Consider the following 20,193-nt stretch of genomic DNA (forward strand, 5'->3'; position numbering starts at 1 on the left):
CATACAACAAACTGGCTGGTCTCACTTGGGTCTTTTAAAATCATTCTGAATTTGGTGTGACGATTCTAAACTCTCTAATTTTGTTTGTTTGCTAGGATAGTTAAGTCGAAGCGCGGGCGTTGACAACCAATGCCTCGCCATACATGCTCACATCATACCCATTCTCTTCCAAATATGCTTTGAACTTGGCATCCTCTGTCTCTAGCTCTCGCGACATATCTGGGATGAGGAACCAGGCAACCAGACCACCCACCACTGTGAAGGCCGCACCGATCAAGAAAACTGCTTGCTGTCCTTTGGCGGTGGTATCGAAGGAGTTCTGGATTGGGGTGAAGACTTCTGTCCCGATCGACGCCCCGGCTTTGCCAACTGCGGCTGCAAATCCGAGGAAATGACCGCGCAGAGGTGTTGGGAATGACTCCGAAGCACAGAGGAACGTCGAGACACCAGGCCCCATCTCTCCAAGTGCTTGGAAGATTCCATACATGACTATAAAAAGTGGGAAAACACTTTGAATAGGTTGCAGCGCAGCCCCCAGAATAAATCCCCATATAGCCCAGATCATGAACCCTAGGGTCATGGTCTGTTTGCGGCCGATTCGATCCATCAGGATACCACCAAGCAGGCATCCTGGAAGATAAAAACTATTGATGACGGTCTGGAAGTTCCACTGTCAGTTTAAGCAGCTAAGAAATGGGATTATGGTGACTCACTCCGTATCCAATATTCTGAACTGTAGTGTTGTTGGGGTTCAGCTGCTCAATTATGGTGGACGAGAATAGACCAAATGGATATGTGACAAAGTCATAGCAGAACCAGGCCATGGCTAGAAGCATCACACATTAGCCACTACCACTGCACAATTCAACCAAACCGAACGACTCACATGTTCCAAGCATGGGCTTCCAGTAGCGTCGCAGTACCAATCCGTAGGGATATTTCGATTTGATAGCATGTTTTTGGTATTGAGTAGAGTTGACCATCCGAACGCGGAAGAAACAGATTGATAGTGGTAACTGATCCCAGTGTCAGAATTGTTAATTCTCAATGAGCTTTACCACGCAAGGGACTTACCACAATACCCAGACCGAATGTAACGCGCCAGACTCCTTCAGAGTTTTGTTGGCTGTAGCACGCGAGAACAATAAGAGCCACCAGGCCAGCTGCGACAAATCCCTATCATAAAGTTAGCATGATCCTCGTCCACGTTGTGTTAGCACTGACCAGATCAATAGCAAAATCGGTGGTTAGTGCGACCAAAAAGCCACGTCGCTTCCGGAGGTGAGCTGTCTCATCGGCAGCCTCGGTAGCACTGGTGGCACAGACAGGATATTCTCCTCCAGCGCCAAACCCTGCAATGCCTCGTGCAACAATCATCATCCAAAACATTCTTATTGCGGCGTCAGTGATGGATTTCAATCAAAAGTTTTCAGTGTTTGAATAAGCATACCCTAATTGCGATTTTCCATGAGAGGCAGTTGCCAACACCACTCCAATAATAAGAAATACCGTTGCAGCGACAATACCAGTTCGACGACCAATGCGGTCAATCAGAACGCCAAAGAAAAGCATGCCAAATATCTCACCGATGAGATACGAGTTCGATAGGCGCGACTTTATAGTTGAAGACATTCCATCCATGTAGCTGGACCCATCAGTGAATTTGGCCAGAAATATTCTGGAAACAGGGCTGCTCACAGGACTGAGAATAAAGGCTCCATATAGCCAACTATTAAGCAGTTAGAAAGGGAGAAAAACAAGACATTTGAAGATGCAGATCAACACGTACTGATTTGAGCGTTGTATCCATCGCTGAACAAGGCCAATCCGGAAATAGCTACATTGAGCACACCCGAGCGTTTCTTCTCGGGTTCCCGTTGCTCAATATCCCAGTTGGTTTGCGAGACTTGCTCCTTGGGATCTTCCATCTTCATAACGGAGTCACTGGGAGATGTAGCCATATTGACAAGGATGCTGAACAAAAGTTCAATGGGATATGTCAGGGAATTTATTGATATCTATAGAATCTATCTTGAATGGCTCTACACAGAGATTACTCCTAAAAGGACCAATGATAGCGTGGAATAGAGACACGATAGACTCGGTGGGAAGTGCGAGATGTGTCTGTGGGTACGTAGTACTAAATAGAGGTCTAAGCTCCCCGGGGCCGCTTGCTTGTCTTAAAAGTCTACCTACGTACATGAGTACGGGTGACAGAGCTCCACTATTTCGGCAGTTCCATGGTTGGATCTGGCAGTTTCCTAACAAACATGTCTTGGCAAGCCCCACATAGTCTCCTTAGTCTCCTTTCCTGAAGTCAAATGGGGTATCTGATCGCAAAACCTATCGGAGCTTGTCTTTCAGCCATGTGTTGGAACATGGTATCCCGAGAGCCTTAGTCTTCTTGAATACGGCATTATCTGATGATTAAGCCTATCAGAGCTTATTTTTTACTCATGTGCTTGTGCATTTTGCACGGTGGATCTATATTTGTCTTGCTCAAAAAACACTCATCTCGGTGCGAAGTGCGGCACCTTCGGAATTCCATTACAGTAACTTACTTCTCGATCTATCTACAAAATGCGAGCTTCTAAGCCCTCCAGAGTTTCACGATCGCCTTCTTTGTGTATACCTCCTTCAATCTACCGGTAACAGAATGAATAATTTCCATTACTCGCTCTCTGCCGAGCAGCTTCAGAGTTTCCAGGAGTGTGGATACCTGCTGGTTCGCAGTTTCTTCACTTCCGAGGAATCGGAGCTGTTGCGGGAATGGGCGCAGGAAGTTCACGATCTTCCATGCACCCCTGACGTGCCCTGGATGCCCTATCAAGAGGTGAATTCCGAAGGCAAACGCGTGCTGTGTCGTACGGAAAACTTTGCCAACTCGCATGCCGGATTCGATAGTTTCCTCCGAGGTCAGCGTGCAACAAGTGTTCTTGAACAGCTTGCAGGGGAGGAGATGCTTCTTTTCAAAGAAAAGATTAACTACAAGTTGGCAGGAAGTGGTAAGTGATGTCCACCTTATAGCCCCGACTCGATGGCTCATCTACCTTATAGGTGGTTTCGATCCTCATATCGATGCCAATGCCTACACACATGTTAAAAACATCAAGCATTTGACTATTCTTGCGGCAGTCGATGGAATGAATGCAGCCAATGGAGGTCTGGAAGTGGTGAACGGCAGCCACCGCATGGATATTCCTCTCGGTAGCGATCGCTGTATTGCAACGGATTGGGTCGAAAGCAATGTATGGACACCGGCTGAGCTTGAATCAGGTAAGAAACTGAAAATCTCCCAACAGTTTCATCGCAATTTCGTTAATAAGTGTAGGTGATATCTTGATTTTTGGCTCGTACCTGGCCCATCGCAGTGGCGCCAATGTTAGCTCGAAGGATCGCCGTGCAATCTATGCAACGTACAATTGTGCCGCCGAAGGTAATCTGCATGACCAGTACTACTCTGACCGTCAGAAGCTCTGGCCTGCCACACACATGCGGGAAAACGGACAGTCCTATGAGGAAGGTCGTGCGCGATATGCCTTTGGGTCCCCTATGTTAACTGTGGATTCCAAGGTCATCCCGGCTTGATCGGTGCAGGCAAGCTGTATGGTATAGTAGCAAGTAGAAGGTTGATTCCATGTGATCTAGAAATGTTGTAACAAAGATATTGACTAGTCCAAACAAAATCGCTAAAATGTATGTGTGCTATTGAAATAAACTGGTCAGGTCCACACTTCAAATTCATGTGGGGGACCACCGGCATGATGACCGAATATTTTAGTATACCCTTCAATTGGGCCGAACATGTAACGGAAGAGCGTATATAAATGCTCCCTTCCACCTTGCCTCTTTCTAATCTCGTTTTTGTCCACCCAGACCATTGTTCCCTCCAACGTTTCTCCTGTTCAATTAAATTGCATTATGAATCAGCAGTCACCCAAAGAAAAGGCAGAGGCTTTGATCGGTGCTCTAGAAAAGTATGGCCAAGGTGACTACATTGGGGAGTCGATTAGCCAGTTAGAACACTGTCTGCAGGCGGCTCATCAGGCCCAGAAAGCGGGTACGTATTTTTCTTACGATCTCTCACAGTTACTAACATTATTCTAGATGCTCGTGAAGAGTTGGTAATTGCAGCTTTATTACATGACATTGGTCAAATTATCCCTTTGGAATCCACCAAGGAGGCGCGCATGAATCTTCGCGAAAGTACGGAAAATGTCGGCCGGGTCGGCCATGAAGCTATCGGGGCATCATATCTTCGATCTCTTGGATTCAGCGAGGCAGTGTGTCGCTTGGTAAATAGTCATATCGCAGCAAAGCGGTATGTGATCCTCAGCGTGGCTTTTGCGAGCCCAGACTCACCTTTTAGGTACCTGACTGCTACTGACCGAGGATACTACGAATCTCTATCATCTGCCTCGCAGAAATCGCTGGCTTTTCAAGGCGGCCCTTTTCGAGATGCGGACCTCAAAAATTTTGAGGAAGATCCACTTCGAGATGACATGGTCTCGCTTCGACTATGGGATGATGCTGCTAAATTGGACGGAATTGAGGCTATCACACCCCGTGCTGGAGTATACCTGGACATGATAATCGCGCATTTGCTTCGCGAAGGCTGAGGGAGTCATACTGTATTGGTGAAATTCCGCCTTGGATACCTGCTTGCATGTCCGATTTTAGCTAGAACGATAAAACACATGGTTCTTCCAAGTCCACGGGCGTACTGTTCACTGAGTAATCACCGTGTCCGCCTGGGCAGCCTTGGGGCTATGGAATACTTAGTGGGGGGGGCCTAAGCACCATTATAAAGTGGGAGCGGGAAAATCGTAACTGCGCCTTAACATCCGGTGTAATATGTATAGGGCTGCATACAGCGACCTGGTGACTTCATTTAAGGTACTTCAAGGTACTTTATTTGTGGGTAAAAGCAAGTGGGGGGAAAGGTATCACTAGGTACCCGACGTATACAGCTCAGCCTCACTTGGGCGAACTTAAGAGGGGCTATCCACATCAGGCAACGTCATCGAACCTTGGAATTCTCCTCTCGTGATACTCCAACTTTTGCCTGCGTCTTACCTTTTCTCTTTTCCCCATCCAGTTTATTTATCATGGGTGTAGGTCTTCCACATTCCTCTTCCTCTTCCTAGACAATCCCTCAATCTGACCCATCACCTTTAGTTTGCTTCGAAAATCGCCGCAGCGCAGAACAGCGAGAATAGCCAAAGGATGGCTAATAGTGGCTCATACGGAGGTGCCCCTCCGTCAGGATACACTGGGGGTCCTCCTGCAGCCTTGCAGACTGGTGGATCAGTAAGTCATATGTTCATTTCTGCACCTGTTTCTGCTATGACTCGCAGTTCCACGTCATAGGAAAAAAAAAGAAAGTGCTAACGTTCTCAGCAGAGTCAACAGCCCCAATACCAGGCTTATTCAGGATCCCCAGCCCCCCAGGGATCGGTAAGCCATTATTTTCCTTAACTCTTTTTGTTTTTCGTGTTTTTCCCCCACTTCCACGATTGACCCCTCCACGGTCATCATTTTTCTGGAACCATGTCGGCACCTTACCAAGGCTATCCTCCATACGGCGGCTCATCTCAACATCAGAATCCATCATCTCCCTATTCCAGACCTCCGCCATCTACACCCTACCCCGCATCCCAGCAATCTCAACAATCCCAGGGCTATGGCCGCCCGCCTCCGCCCCCACCCCAAGGCCAGCCCTATCCATCCGCTAGCTCGCCCTACCCGGGTCAGCAACCGGGACAGCCTTATGCTTCCCCTAGCTCGCCCTATCCAGGACGACAGCAATACCCTGGACAACAACAATACCCCGGACAGCAACAATACCCCGGACAGCAACAATACCCCGGACAGCAGCCGTCATATGTACAAAAGCCCCTTGCCCCTGCACCACTGCTTGTCTCTGTATTTCGTGTCTGACCTCACGTCGGATTATCTTTGAATGCTTAATGGTTGGAGAAGAATGCTAACGGAAACTAGAACCAGGCACCCCCTTACCCTACTCAGGGAGCTCCGTACCCCGGTGGCCAGGGCCGTCCTGGACCCTCACCTGGACCACCAAGTGGACCACCACCAGGCCAGTATGGCGCACCCGGTGGCGCCCCCCAGTCTGCAGCTCCCCCGGCCACTCAGCAACAGGTCGCAGCTTACCGATCACTTTTGATTTCCACGATTCAAGAGAAGAATATTCAAAGCTTCTACCCTCCGGACCGACTGGATCGGCTTGTTCAGACGCTTGCCGCCGAAGCACCGGGCAAGCTCAACAGGCTGATTCATGAATGGGCCGTGCCCATGGAGGTTGCGACCGATGTCATGAAGCTCGCGCTGTTTGACGTGATTCTCTACGTTGATGACAGTGGATCTATCGAATTCGAAGAGAAGGGACTCCGAAAGGATCAACTCAGACAGATCCTCGGCATCGTAGCTACTGCTGCATCTACTTTCGACCAGGATGGTATTTCTGTCCGATTCATGAACTCCAGTGAGGTTGGCGATGGCATTCGTGACGCAGAGGATGTCAACCGTCTAGTGTCCCGAGTCCGTTTCTCGGGCCTGACTCCCTTGGGCACCAACCTGAAGACCAAGGTCATTGACCCGATGATCGTTCAACCCGCCCGGGCCAACCGCCTCGACAAGCCCGTGCTGGTGATCACCATCACCGACGGACAACCTGCGGGCGAGCCCCATGGTGCCGTGGGTGATGTCATTCGCTACGCAGTGGAGGAGACCTCGCGGACCCGTTATGGCCCCGGCTCCGTATCTTTCCAGTTCTCGCAGGTGGGAACGGATCAGCGGGCTCGCGACTTCTTGGGCTCTCTGGACGAGGACCCTCACATTGGCCACCTGATCGACTGCACCTCCAGTAAGTTCCACGTGGAATTCATAGTGGATCTAGCTAACATGGCGTTCTAGACTTCGAGGTTGAGCAGGATGAGATGTCCCGTGCTAACCCACCCGTGCACCTCACTCGCGAGCTTTGGGTGAGTGATCCTTTCTGCTGATCATTGCATAGTATTGAACTGACTCCCGATGTAGTGTGCCAAACTGATGCTCGGTGCTATTGATTCCTCCTATGATACGAAGGATGAGCGAGACAACGAACGTCGTAATGCACCTCCACCTGCATCGGTCAGCCAGTACGGGGGAGGAGGAGGCTACGGTCAACCTCCGCCACCCCAGGGCCAAGCTCAGCCTCCGTATGGTCCGCCCCCTGGTGCCCCACCGACTTCGTACGGTTCCCAATCCGGCTATCCACCACAGGGTGGTCAATACCAACAGCAATCCCCCCAGCAGCCACCCTACCAGGGATCGCGGGGCTATGGCCAACAGCAACAGCAGCCACATGGGTATGGGTCGCAGCCTGGATCTGGCTATCAGTATGGTGGACAGCCACGCTATTGATAGAGTGTGACGTCATCAGGCTTCCAAGTTTCCATTTGTTTTTTTTGCCTGGGGGCTTGAAGGGATGGTTGTGGTTGGTCTCACTTTACTCCACGTAGTGTCCATGAATCACGAACGCTTTGTACCCAACTTGAACTTGAATATTATTATCTTTTAAACTGGAGGCCTTCCCAGGCTGACATGTATACCTGCATCTCTTGTGAATAGGCCTGCTAAGGCTACACTGCAACGAATCAGCCCGAGTTCAAGGCGTCAACAATTGTGAGACTCTTATTTGTAGAAACATTTGGATATACAAAAGCGTCGTACATGACCTACAAAATGATACATGTTAGCGAAAAGGGAAATAAGTCAGTGCGGAGTACTATGTACAACATCTGTTGTACCTCCAGGTTTTCCATTTTCCTCTGCAATAGGGCTGCAGGGTCTAAGGAATGTGAGGTTGGCCAATAGCAAAGTATGCAGTTCTGGATCCAGCGGGCCCTTCGCCCCAATGCAGCGAGGAATCATCGCATTTGATTGGTCGAATCTCAATTTAAACCTGGATGGGGCTGTGCCTGAGCGTAAGCGTGGGATTATTGTATGGTTGCATCTTACGCGTTGCCTAGAACTTTACCATGAACGGGTTTTTTGCCATTGGACGTTTTAGACGGCGATTTTTCTAATGTCCACTGAACTCATGTCTGCCTATCAGAATCTGTCTGCCTATGATTTTGTCCAAAGTAGATTGAGTGTAAGCCAGTTTGGAACACTAGGCCGTTTTGGGTTGACCATTTTCCTCCAAACTTGGTCTTGGCCTTGGCTACTCCTGGTATCTGGTTTTTTTACTCTTTTAGTCTTTTAGTCTCTTAGTCTCTTGGCCTCTCTTTTTTTTCTTCTATAGGACACTACCATTGCGCCCTTCCCTTCTATCCTTGCGTCCGAAGGGAGTACTCTCGTTTGCTCAACCCTACACCTTCGTTCTACAGGGGAACTCGTCTCCCCCGCTAAAAGAACAGCAGAAGAATGACTGTCTGATCAGTGCATTCAATCGAATATTGAAATTGACAATTCATTATTGAGGAGGGAAAGCCAGCAGAGGAAGGATCCAACAATCTCGGAGGAAAAAGAAAAAAAAGTACCGAGATCGTCGGGGCCTGTCCCGCGCATTCGTGCCAGGAATTCGGCTGCCGTCATGTCCAACGACAAACCAACAGAACCTACAGAGGGCACCCAACCCGAGCAGAATGATGCCCTCCGACGCCCATCTCTTGTGCCATCACGAACCCCCTCCGACTCCGGGCGGCGCATCTCCTCCCAACATGTGCGCTTTTCAACCGATCTCGATCGCGAGTCGGCCGAGGAACAACGACAGACAAACTGGGACCGACGCCCCAATTCCCGCGGCCTAACGGTCGATACGGCGCTGGCGCCTCCATCTGTTCGACCTGCTCCCTCGCCCACCTCCCCGCTCTCGCCACCCAGTGCGACCCAAAATGCGACCCTCTCCCCCGTTTCCCCATCGAGTCCTGAGTCCGCCGGTCGGTCTCGGTCGCGAAATCGTGGATACTCGCTCCGTCGCAGCATATTTAATAAGGCCATCATTTCGACGGAGAAGGATGATCTCGCCCTGGCTGAGCTGGGGGAGGTCAAGGAACCCTCGTCTGATGTGACTCCCGCCCAGGCCCCGGCTGCTGAGACGACCACTGCCCCCGATGAGAAGCATTCTCTAAGTGTCGCGCCAACGGTGACGCTCGGCTCAACCCATAACGAGAATGCTTCCCCTTATGTCTCCTCTGACTCTTCGGAGAAGGGTCTCAAGGAGCAGTTTTCCGTGTCTGTGGCTCAGGAGAAGTGGCTACAGAAAAAGGCGACTACTGCAGTGGCTGTCGCGCGCGTCCAGGCTGCTATGACGTCTATCCAGAAATTTATTCTGCGCATCAAGGATATCCCACCTACTCAGGATGGGCGGCATATTGACTTGAATCCGTCTATGGTAGGTTCCATGATTGATGAGCGCACCGGAAAGCCTTATATTGGCAACTTCATTCGTTCGAGCCGTTACAGTCTCTGGAGTTTCTTCCCCCGCCAATTCGTCGCCCAATTCACCAAAGTCGCCAACTTCTACTTCTTGATTGTCGCCATCCTGCAGATGATCCCTGGCTTGAGTACCACTGGAACGTACACCACCATCGTCCCGCTTTTGATCTTCGTTGGTATCTCGATGGGCAAGGAAGGATTTGATGATTGGCGTCGCTATCGTTTGGACAAGGAAGAGAACAATCGGGATGCTTGGGTGCTCCGCCCAGGCCACGGGACGATTCAGGACGGCGCCTCTATGATAAGCAACGCTCAAGATTGGGAGCGAATCAAGTGTGAGGAGATTCGTGTCGGAGACGTCATTAAACTTGAGCGCGACCAACCGATTCCCGCTGATATTGCTCTCCTCCACGCCAACGGACCCAACGGCGTCGCCTACATTGAGACCATGGCTCTGGACGGTGAGACGAATTTGAAAAATAAGCAGCCTTGCCAGCCCGTGTCCAAGGTGTGCTCGACTGTGGAGGACATCAGCTGCAACTCCTTGCACTTCGTCGTTGAGGACCCCAACTTGGATCTCTATAAGTTCGACGGTCATGTTACCGTTAATGGCCAGGAGAAACTGCCCTTGACCAACAACGAGATCGTTTACCGTGGTAGCATCCTTCGCAACACTGACCGTGCTCTGGGTATGGTGATCTATACTGGCGAGGAGTGCAAGATCCGCATGAATGCCAACAAGAACCCGCGTATCAAGAGACCCGCTCTCCAGGACAAGGTCAACCGCGTGGTCATGTTGATCGTGGTGTTAGTTGTTATCCTAGCCGTTGTCTGCACCGTGGCCTACAAGTTCTGGTCTCGCGATGTGGAGCAACATTCTTGGTATCTTGAAGATGCTAGTGTCTCCTACGGCCCGATCTTCACTTCGTTCTTAATCATGTTTAACACCATGATTCCCATCTCTCTGTACGTGAGTATGGAAATCGTTAAAGTTGCCCAGATCCTACTCTTGAACGATATCGACATGTATGATCCCGAAACAGACACCCCGCTCGAGGCGCGCACATCCACCATCAACGAGGAGCTCGGTCAAGTCAGCTACATCTTCTCGGACAAGACCGGTACCCTGACAAATAACTCCATGCGCTTCCGTAAAATGAGCGTGGCTGGAACTGCGTGGTTGCACGACGCTGACCTCCAAGAGGAGGCTGCCCGTGCAGGTGACCACACCAAGTTGATCCACAAGAAGCGCAGCGCAAAGGGGAAGAAGGCAATGGGCCGCAAGTCCAATGTTTCCGAGGCTCAGATGCCCCGTCCATCGAATGTTTCTGGGCCTGTTGATGGTCTCCGTCAGTTTGGCCGCTCGGCTACTACATACCGCACCGAAGAGATGCTCGAATATATTCAGCGCAAGCCGTACACCATCTTTGCCAGAAAGGCAAGACTTTTCATTCTGTCTATGGCCTTGTGTCATACTTGTATTCCCGAAGAAGACGCAAACGGAAACACCACTTTCCAGGCTGCCTCCCCAGATGAGTTAGCTCTTGTTCTTGCAGCGCAAGAACTCGGATATCTCGTCGTGGATCGCCAATCAAACACGTTGACTATCCGCACACAACCGAACGGACCGGACGAAGCCACCAGCGACGAAGTGTACGAGATCATGGACGTAATTGAATTCTCGAGCGCGCGAAAGCGCATGTCCGTCGTTGTCCGCATGCCCGACCAGCGCATTTGCCTATTCTGCAAGGGTGCCGACACCACGTTGATGCGTCTCTTGAAGCAAGCCGATTTAGCACGTGAGAAGGCGAATGAGATCGAGCGCCGTGCAAGCAGGCGCAAGAATGCCGAAGCGAACCAGGTCATCAGACGTAACAGCGAGCACCAAAGCCGGAAGAACAGTGTTGTTCGGAGCAGTATGACCCGGCCTAGCTTTAGTCGTCGACGTTCGTCGATTACCGGCCAACAGGGTTCGGCTCTTCGCGCCAGTATCGATGTATGGCTGCGCGATAGGGAGACGGATGGTGGTATGCGGAACAGAGAGGCTGATAGTGAGTACTACAGCCCTCGGCCTTCGGCGCAGATTGGCAGACCCTCGGCCGCGATCTCAGATTCTGGAAGCTCTACGAATGGCGACGGCGACGACGACGAAGATCTTGTGGAGGAGGCACTGGTTGTTAATGAGGCGGCTATTTTCGAGCGCTGCTTCCAGCATCTGAATGACTTCGCTACCGACGGCCTGCGGACTTTGTTGTATGGCCACCGGTTCTTGGATGAAGCGACCTACACCAACTGGAAAACTGCCTACAATGAGGCTTGCACCAGCCTCGTTGATCGACAGCAGAAGATTGAGGACGCTGGTGAGCAGATTGAGCAGCAGCTGGAGCTTACTGGCGCCACTGCTATCGAGGATAAGCTGCAAAAGGGAGTGCCGGAGGCTATTGACAAACTGCGACGTGCCAATATCAAGATGTGGATGTTGACTGGTGATAAGCGGGAGACTGCTATCAATGTCGGCCACTCGTGTCGTCTTGTCAAGGAGTACTCGACACTGACTATCTTGGATCAAGAGAATGGCGACGTTGAGCAAACGATCGCAGATCTTATTGAGGAGATTACCTGTGGCCGTGTGGCACATTCCGTGGTTGTGGTTGATGGCCAGACACTTTCGTTGATCGAAGCGAATGACGTGGTGCGTAAACAGTTCTTCCAACTGGCTGTCAAGGCAGACTCGGTCATCTGTTGCCGAGCGAGCCCGAAGCAAAAAGCGTTCTTGGTGAGATCGATCCGCAAACAGCTCACCGACGCAATAACGCTCGCCATTGGAGACGGCGCCAACGATATCGCCATGATCCAGGAGGCCCATGTGGGTATCGGAATCACTGGAAAGGAGGGCTTGCAGGCAGCACGTATCTCGGACTACTCGATCGCGCAATTCCGTTTCCTTCTCAAGCTGCTTCTGGTGCACGGCCGGTGGAACTACATGCGTGCTTGCAAGTATACACTCGGCACGTTTTGGAAGGAAATGTTGTTCTACCTGACTCAAGCGCTGTACCAGCGCTGGAACGGCTACACTGGCACTAGTTTGTACGAGCCATGGAGTCTGAGTATGTTCAACACGCTGTTCACCTCGCTCGCTGTCATCTTCCTGGGTATCTTCACCAAAGACCTCTCGGCATCAACACTTCTTGCCGTGCCGGAGCTCTACACCAAGGGTCAAAGACATGGCGGCTTCAATATCCGGCTCTACTTGGGCTGGTCATTCATGGCGACCTGCGAAGCAGTCATAATTTTCTTCACGATGTGGAGTCTCTTCGGCCTCGCAAAAATCAACCCCAGCGACAACGACATCTTCTCCCTGGGTCTTCTCACCTTCTCCGCGTGCATCATCGTCATCAACGTCAAACTCCAAGCCCTGGAAGTCCACAACAAAACCTACATGTCGCTAATCGTAATAATAATCTCCGTCGGCGGATGGTTCATGTGGGACTTAATCCTCGACCGCGAATACACAATGTCCTCCGGCAAAGGCATCTACTTCCTCCCCTCCAACTTCATCCACCATGCCGGCCATAACCTCCTCTTCTGGACCGTCCTCCTTCTCTCCGTCTCAGCGGTGCTCCTCTTCGAATTCACCGTCTCAACCCTCCGAGCCCTCTTCTTCCCCACAGACGTCGACCTCTTTCAAGAATACGAACAAGACCTCGACATCCGCAAGCGCTTCGAAGAAGCAGCTGCCTCGGAACTCCAGCAGGGCTGGGACCATGGCACCAAGAGATCAAGCTTCGAGATCGCCCGCGATAACGCTGAGAAGGCTGAGATGGATGCCCGGGAACGCCAGGTCCGCGAGCTGCTCGCCCGCCCCCGTGTGATGGACTCCAAGCCTAGTGCCAATGAAATTGAGCTCGATGGGTTAACCACCGCCAGCGCCACGGCTAGTCATAGCAGCAGCACGCCGAGTCGCAATGCCGAGACGGGCCGTGGTCGTCAGTCTGGCTTCCTCAGCCCCGAAGATGCTAATGCGCGTCGGCGCTCTGTTGAAATCCAAGATCTCTTTAGTAGGGGCTATGGTGCTGTGCGCAAGGGCCAGCTCAAATGATTCAAGATTGAAGATTGAATATTCGATTTTTATGATTGGACGGACTATTTTCTTTCTTTTCTTTTTTCCCTTCCGCTGTTATTTTTTTTTCGTCCACCATCTTTCTCTCATAGCGATTGCATTTGCGAATCCCGTCCATTCACTTATCATACGATGCCCGAGGGCATCGAAAGGCGTTGTTTGACTTTTGACTTTTGATTTTGGGTTCCTGTCCACACTTTCGTGGTCTCTTTCCTTTTTATTCGCTGTTCGGTCTGTTGCACAGTCGACCGTCGGTTCCCAAGATACCCTGACTCTCATCGTTGGCAGTCTGGATTTTCGCGTTAGATATCGGGTTCTAGTTGCATACGTGTGATTCCCCCCTTTTTCTTGCGGATGAGGTGCAGTACATATTTTTTACCTCATCGAGTTATTTTTAATATTGAGATTTGACAGCGGTTATTTTAGTCATCTCGTATGTTTTATTGTAGTCTATTGCTGGATCAAGGAAGTGGCTGCTACAAAGGCCATACCCGAACAGAGTATAGAGCTGAAGGAGAGCAACTTATATGTCACGCATTTATCAACTACCGAGCTCGACTACGTTGTTGCTTTTTTGTAGTCTCTCTGAACTATTTTTCGAATTGTTTCCAAATGTCTTCCTTCTCTGATCCTCTTTTTATACTCTCTTTATATGTCTAGCCAGCTCGCTATATACACCACACTGTTCTCGTCAACTGTTATACTCTGCCGCTGTGGTCTCATATCCAAGCGACCGAAGTCCTTTCTGATCTTGTATCCTCAATCTCATCTTCTGGGTCATCTAGCATGGGCTGGAAAACAATTTCCCCATGATCCCATGATCCCTGACCCTTCCTCCAAATCACCGGAACCCTACCAAGATCCTTACATTTTACCTGCTCAACATATTCAGCAACGCCCTTCCCGCCCCTAGACGCACCCAGAATCAATGCTCGATTATCCTGATAGTCGAAAGGCGGAAGATCCTTCCACCATCGCATCCGAATGCCCTCCCCGATGACCAGAAGTGCAATCAAACCTGTGATCATCGCACTGGTAATAATATAGGCCTGCGATCCGACCCGCAGAGCAGAGACTTGGACCACTACGGGTGTGGATTTCTCGAATTCACCAACCACCAATTGAGCCGAGGCATATGCAACTAGCATATCGTCGACCAAGGATGTAACTGCGTTCTCCATTCCCTTCTTCACGATCTGCGTCTCTGATATATTCTCACCGGTGACAGAAGTGCGATAATCACTAATGCTGGCATTGAAGGCGTCGCCGAGCGTCGAGCGATAGAAACTCGTTAGATCATTGGAGATGAGTTCGAGTTGTCGCATGACAATGTGGGTTATGTTGTGATGGGGGTCGATATCAAGGACCGGGCCCACTGATGTTTCAGACGCATTGATTTTGTTAACGCTGATGTTCCGTCCTAGGATATCGACCGAGACGTTGAACATTGCCGGCTTGAATGTGACGGCACATTGGATCTGATTCAAATTATTGTAGTAACTCCCTGCGACGATGGCCATGTAACGCTTGGCACTGTACTCGGTTGGTTGCGCCGCCACTCCCACCGCAACGATTGGTTCTTCGCTGCGACCAATGTAGACTGAGTATTCGGGTGCGCTGAGGTTGCTGTCGGGAAGGAACCCGCGAACTGCGTAGAGAGCGGTTTGTGGAAGGAGTTGAAATACAAACATCGAGCTGGTATTGTATATGCAGTCGACTGACGCGTCGAGGCCGGTTTCGTTAAAGGTATAGTTCCTCGCGTGGGGTATGGCGACGAGACTATCGTCGGAGAGACCGGCACTTGCGCCAACCCCGTAAGACCGGCCGTGATAATTGTATCGGGTGTTGTCTAGTTTGGGGTGGTTGCGAATGCCGCCGTTGATTGGGGAGGCGGAGTTCACGGAGGATAGAAGTGAGCCCAGTAAGGCCACGCCCACTGAGTACGTGAAGTAGCCCTTTGTCTCGCGAATTGATAACCCAGTCTTGTCGATCTCCGCAGGGTATTCTTTGATTAAACTTATGTTGGTCCAATCTGGAACGAGTAGGGAGAAGGGTTGGGTGCCGATAGTATCTGCGGGTGTCAAAGCACCAGTCCATAATGCTGATATGACAGCGGACACATTGCCGAAAAGCACGGTAATGACAATCATCCAGAAAGGTAGAGAGAAGTTGTTTGTGGGAGTTGATAGTGATGACCAGAACCCAAGTACATTCAGAGAGACTGGACTTTGTGTAAATCGAATGCGAGTTGTCAAGTTGATTAGGCGACAGAGTGCGAAGACCTCGATGGCTGCTAGGATAGCACCGAAAATCTGGACTGCTGTCTGGACAGATGTTCGATTTGTATTCACAAACACATATAAATGGTCTGGAAGATGCCAGCTAGAGGCATCGCTATATACCAGAAGAATGCTCAGTGTTAAAGGGACAATGAGTAGGGCAAATAGAAGATGCTCAATCCATGAGTTGGATGGTGGTTGGTTCTCATGGTCTTCGGTGCTTTTTGATGAGACAAACAAGGGTTTGGGCTCATTGAAGGGCTTGCTCCGTCGCATTATCCAAAGAGGGCCTCAGATAGAGGTATATTAAAGTGGTATTATAATAGTAAAAGAAGCAAGAGCGCTCAGGTTTTGACAAGACAGAGATGCATTGGGTATTTAGAGTCAGTCCGACTGAGAAGCAGCGTGTCAGACAACGCGCTAGGGGGTTTATAACGCATTGATCTATCAAATCACAGCACGTTCAGATCTGCGTGGCTGATTCTCAAGCACCGGAGCCTCTTAGGGTCTCAAATTAAATGGGGGAGTTCTCGAGAGATAGAGCCGAAAACGATCGAGCCTCGCCTATTAAAAGTAGAGTATCCTAAAAATAGGATTCGTTATTGCTAGGTGCATATGATAAAACGAGACGAAAATTTCCATATGCTAGCACCTTTTTGAGATATGGCGGCTAATGAAGGGCATCTCTATGTCCTTGTCCCTTCATTGGTGGCGCACCCTCCCGTGACCCATGAGGCCAGTGCCTTGCCGCCACGCTAGTCAACCCCAGCGCGTAGGGAAAATACACAGTGCGAGAAATTCCAAGAAAGACTTGATGATATGCACATGTCTCGATGAAGTAGGAAGTATGATATTTGTTGAGGCCAGGTTGGTCGACGGCGGGAATACTATTCGTTAGAGGCCTGACAAACAAGGCCACAACAACCCTAGAGCTTCATCACATAGGAGGATTGCAGTGTAAGACACGATATCAGTGGATTAAATGCCATCTCGAACTAAATAAGAATAAGAAAATTGACAATCATTAAGTGCCGATGGAAACCGTCACGTGGCATTATCCCCAACCCTTCATTTTGCCGTTGACCCCATTCTCCTTTCTCCTGCATCATTATAGGTCGTATTTCGCGGGAAATACATTTCTTCAACTTCCTTACCAGCCAGCGAGAGAGGATATGACCCTGGGAGGTTTGTGAAACATGCACCGAGAAAAAGCGGCTCTGACGATAACCAGGCCCGGCTTGTATAACATGCCGTGAAAAGTGTCGCAAATGCGACCGGACAAAACCCGTTTGTCAAAGATGCGTTACCAAAGGCCTTGAGTGCAAAGGATACCCGGAAAAATTTCGCTTTGCAGGGTTAGCAACCCGGGGCAAGTGGAAGAACAGGGTGATCCCTGCCGTGAGCCGTGACCATCCTGTCCCGACTCAACCGGGCAGCGACACCGATCATGCAGATTCTGGCCATGGAGAGTTTGGTCACCAGCACCCAGGTGCTTTGACCTCATATGAAAATCAAAATAGTGAAACATCACTTCCAATTCTCGACTACCCTCGGCCACAGCCAGAGGGGCGAGGCGTGGAGTTGGACGATTTATTAATGCTGGAACGGACGGAACGGTTGTTGACGCATTGTGTGTCGATTTTACCCTCAGTATCCAATAACACTTGACTGACTGCTGGATATTTAGATGACCAGGTCATATGTCCACATCAAATCGCGCTTCCAGCTGCTGGCGCGGACAACCCATATCAAGTTTATGTTTTGCCGCTAGCATACGAACAATTAGGCCTGCTGTATGCAGTTCTAGGTCTTACCGCATGTCACATGGGAATAAACAAGGAAGATGTATATTTACGAGAAACACTAGCCGTTGAATATCGAGTCAGAGCTATACGCTGTCTTGGAGAAACTCTCCGAAACGGGATTTCTGGCGAGCTGGATGAAAATGAACGCGATGGAATTTTCGTTACTATTCAGATACTGTTACTCCAGGATGTGAGTTGACAATCTTGCGTTTTTATGTCCGATCTCGACACAGGAACTAATAGTTGAATGTGAATGAAGATTTTCGAATCGGGTATCTCCACCCACGGAGTTCATATTACAGGTGCCTTATCGATTTGCAACCAGTTGCGTTTGTGTGACACCCTGTCCAAAGAGGATGAAAGGACGATATTCTTCCTAGGAAATCTAGCATGGCAAGTCCTCTCACCAGATTTCCAGTTTTTCAATCCCAATCCTGACGCATATTCTACCAGGCTGGACATCATCCGTTCACTTGCAGATCCACAGCGACTATGCTTTTCTCCCGAGCTTCGTGAAGCCGTAGCCACTTTAAGCGACTTGAAATTTGAGCGTGTCAACGGCTGCCCACGCGAGATGTTCCTGATAATGGGCAACGTCATGGAACATGCCAAAGCCCATGCGACAGGCAAGATAGAAACACCAGAATACCAGCGCCTCCTTAATTCTTGCCGGTATGAGTTCTACTCATGGCGTTTGAAGGCTGACGGCTATCCCAACGACGATCCACGCTGGCCTGCAGTTGCCGAGGCATTCCGTCACGCATGCATACTGCATACATCTCGCTTGTTGGATGTAACCCAGCCAGCTGAAGCACCAATAATACAAAACTCGGTGACGGCAATCCTGGACTCCCTAGCGGAAATCCCTGCAGACTGCTGTCTAATCGAGTTGGTGGTCATGCCCCTCTTTATGGCCGGGGCTGATGCTTTGTCCCCGTATGCTCGGCATTATGTCCTCCTGCGATTCGACCATATTCGGGCTCACAGTGGGGTGGGTAACCATATGTCGATTTCCCTACTCAAATCTGTTTGGGATGGTCGAAGTAGACAGGCGAAACACGACAGCAGCAATATTCCATGGGTCTGGTTTGTGAGTTACCTGCTCTATGGGATATTTACTTGATCTTGGCTGACTTCTGTAGACTCGAGACTCAAGATCGGAGCGGCAACATGACTATCTTATTATATGAAGACATCGAGTATTTTTGTCCGTTTAATTTTGTGATTTCTTGAGGGGCCGAAATTATTGATTTGGTGTAGCTATTCAACATTTTCAATGGCCGCCAGTGAATGACAGCAACAGCTTGAAGACGCAGCTTTTAATCCAAGTCACGAAGCATCGGGGCGAACTCATCGAATATTTGGCGACGCTTTTCGGCCAGATCCTGAAATATTTCGGTCGGTCCAACGCTCCCACCAAGAATCTCATCACTTCCCATTTCCAATGCTTGGTAGGCATCTTCGGCATACTCCTCAACCGGCATGCCCATACCTCGTCCTTTCTCAATGCCCATATAATCGTGTAGTTCGGCTGTGTGAAACGTGATGATAAGTACAGTTCTTCATTCTCCATTCTCCATTCCACTTTCGGGGGGATGTGATTCAATCGAGATATCCACTTACTCGACACAAGAGGTGGGGCCAATTCGATCACTTTAACATTTGATTCCCTCAGCTGATCTCGCAGGCAGTATACAAAAGCGTTCAACGCAGCTTTGGCGGCCGAATAGGCAGGGATTCTCGGCGCAGGCACCAAAGCTAGAAGCGATGTTGTACTATCCAGAGCAGATTAGAATGTCTATCAATAGGACTTGTTTAAGAGATCGTGTACTAACAATATAAAGCTTGTTGGAGTCGGACTAGACAGCAAGAAGGGAATGAATGCCTGGGTCAGTGCAACGTAGCTGATGAAATTGACGTCCATCTCTGCTCTGAAATCACTCAAATCCCCATCTTTAGGGTCGGTCAACTTGTATTTCCGTTGGATTCCCGGATTGAGAAAAACACAGTCGATATCTGGATGTTGAGCGGTTGCGCTGTTTTCAAATTTGTGTTAGAAACTTCTAAGTTCCCCGGATATCATATCTCGAGGTGTTCGCCAACTGACTCTGCGGCGAATTGGGGAGCCCCGTCGATGTCGCTAACATCATATTTCATCGCAGAGGCTTTTCCCTCGCCGTGTTTTTCAACGAACTCGTCAAGACGCTGTTTCCGCCGTCCTACGGCAGTCACTTTGACCCCAGACTGGATCAGACGATCGGCCATCGCTCTACCGATTCCGGAGGTAGCTCCAACGAGCAAAACGTGCTTGTATGGGGATACCATCTTGAGATGAGATCCGATTGACCCAGACAGACTTATTCAAGGAATGGAGTGTTGGATCTGAGTTGATGGGCGGTGATTAGAACTCATCTTGACTGTTGGACTCATCAAGCGGTGTGTATATATGCAGGTTGAGAGAACCCCGCAGTATTTAAGTACATAAAGTCTTCCAAGTTGTCTCAGAGAATCGCGGACGTGATATGCGCTAGTAGTTGAACTAGTGCAG

At 49.9% G+C, this 20,193-nt stretch overlaps 7 protein-coding genes across 7 annotated transcripts; 4 read left to right on the top strand and 3 right to left on the bottom strand.

Annotated features, from left to right (window-relative positions):
- Positions 1-100: 100 nt before the first annotated feature.
- On the bottom strand, positions 101-1,961 carry PEX2_064430 (Major facilitator superfamily domain, general substrate transporter; the record flags this gene model as incomplete). The annotated part of the gene is made up of 8 exons (XM_016743714.1): positions 101-670; positions 714-826; positions 887-1,016; positions 1,075-1,176; positions 1,225-1,390; positions 1,451-1,645; positions 1,699-1,729; positions 1,790-1,961. 8 exons carry the CDS (start codon positions 1,959-1,961, stop codon positions 101-103), a joined length of 1,479 nt encoding a protein of 492 aa, XP_016594779.1.
- Positions 1,962-2,656: 695 nt separating this feature from the next.
- Positions 2,657-3,588, top strand: PEX2_064440 (phytanoyl-CoA dioxygenase family protein; the record flags this gene model as incomplete). Its single annotated transcript, XM_016743715.1, has 3 exons — positions 2,657-3,005; positions 3,058-3,276; positions 3,332-3,588. 3 exons carry the CDS (start codon positions 2,657-2,659, stop codon positions 3,586-3,588), a joined length of 825 nt encoding a protein of 274 aa, XP_016594780.1.
- A 333-nt stretch (positions 3,589-3,921) lies between these two features.
- PEX2_064450 (HD domain-containing protein) lies at positions 3,922-4,619 on the top strand (the record flags this gene model as incomplete). Its single annotated transcript, XM_016743716.1, has 2 exons — positions 3,922-4,060; positions 4,108-4,619. 2 exons carry the CDS (start codon positions 3,922-3,924, stop codon positions 4,617-4,619), a joined length of 651 nt encoding a protein of 216 aa, XP_016594781.1.
- Positions 4,620-5,550: 931 nt separating this feature from the next.
- rfeF (uncharacterized protein) lies at positions 5,551-7,422 on the top strand (the record flags this gene model as incomplete). Its single annotated transcript, XM_016743717.1, has 4 exons — positions 5,551-5,925; positions 6,001-6,883; positions 6,934-7,001; positions 7,057-7,422. The coding sequence occupies 4 exons, from the start codon at positions 5,551-5,553 to the stop codon at positions 7,420-7,422; spliced, it is 1,692 nt and encodes a 563-aa protein (XP_016594782.1).
- Positions 7,423-8,596: 1,174 nt separating this feature from the next.
- Positions 8,597-13,540, top strand: PEX2_064470 (aminophospholipid-translocating P4-type ATPase DNF3; the record flags this gene model as incomplete). Its single annotated transcript, XM_016743718.1, has 1 exon — positions 8,597-13,540. The coding sequence occupies one exon, from the start codon at positions 8,597-8,599 to the stop codon at positions 13,538-13,540; it is 4,944 nt and encodes a 1,647-aa protein (XP_016594783.1).
- A 740-nt stretch (positions 13,541-14,280) lies between these two features.
- Positions 14,281-16,116, bottom strand: PEX2_064480 (uncharacterized protein; the record flags this gene model as incomplete). Its single annotated transcript, XM_016743719.1, has 1 exon — positions 14,281-16,116. One exon carries the CDS (start codon positions 16,114-16,116, stop codon positions 14,281-14,283), a length of 1,836 nt encoding a protein of 611 aa, XP_016594784.1.
- Positions 16,117-18,964: 2,848 nt separating this feature from the next.
- Positions 18,965-19,970, bottom strand: PEX2_064490 (oxidoreductase, short-chain dehydrogenase/reductase family; the record flags this gene model as incomplete). Its single annotated transcript, XM_016743720.1, has 4 exons — positions 18,965-19,176; positions 19,269-19,420; positions 19,481-19,681; positions 19,753-19,970. 4 exons carry the CDS (start codon positions 19,968-19,970, stop codon positions 18,965-18,967), a joined length of 783 nt encoding a protein of 260 aa, XP_016594785.1.
- Between the last annotated feature and the right edge of the window lie 223 nt (positions 19,971-20,193).

Source organism: Penicillium expansum, assembly GCF_000769745.1.
Source record: "Penicillium expansum strain MD-8 chromosome Unknown contig210, whole genome shotgun sequence".
NCBI lineage: Eukaryota > Fungi > Ascomycota > Eurotiomycetes > Eurotiales > Aspergillaceae > Penicillium > Penicillium expansum.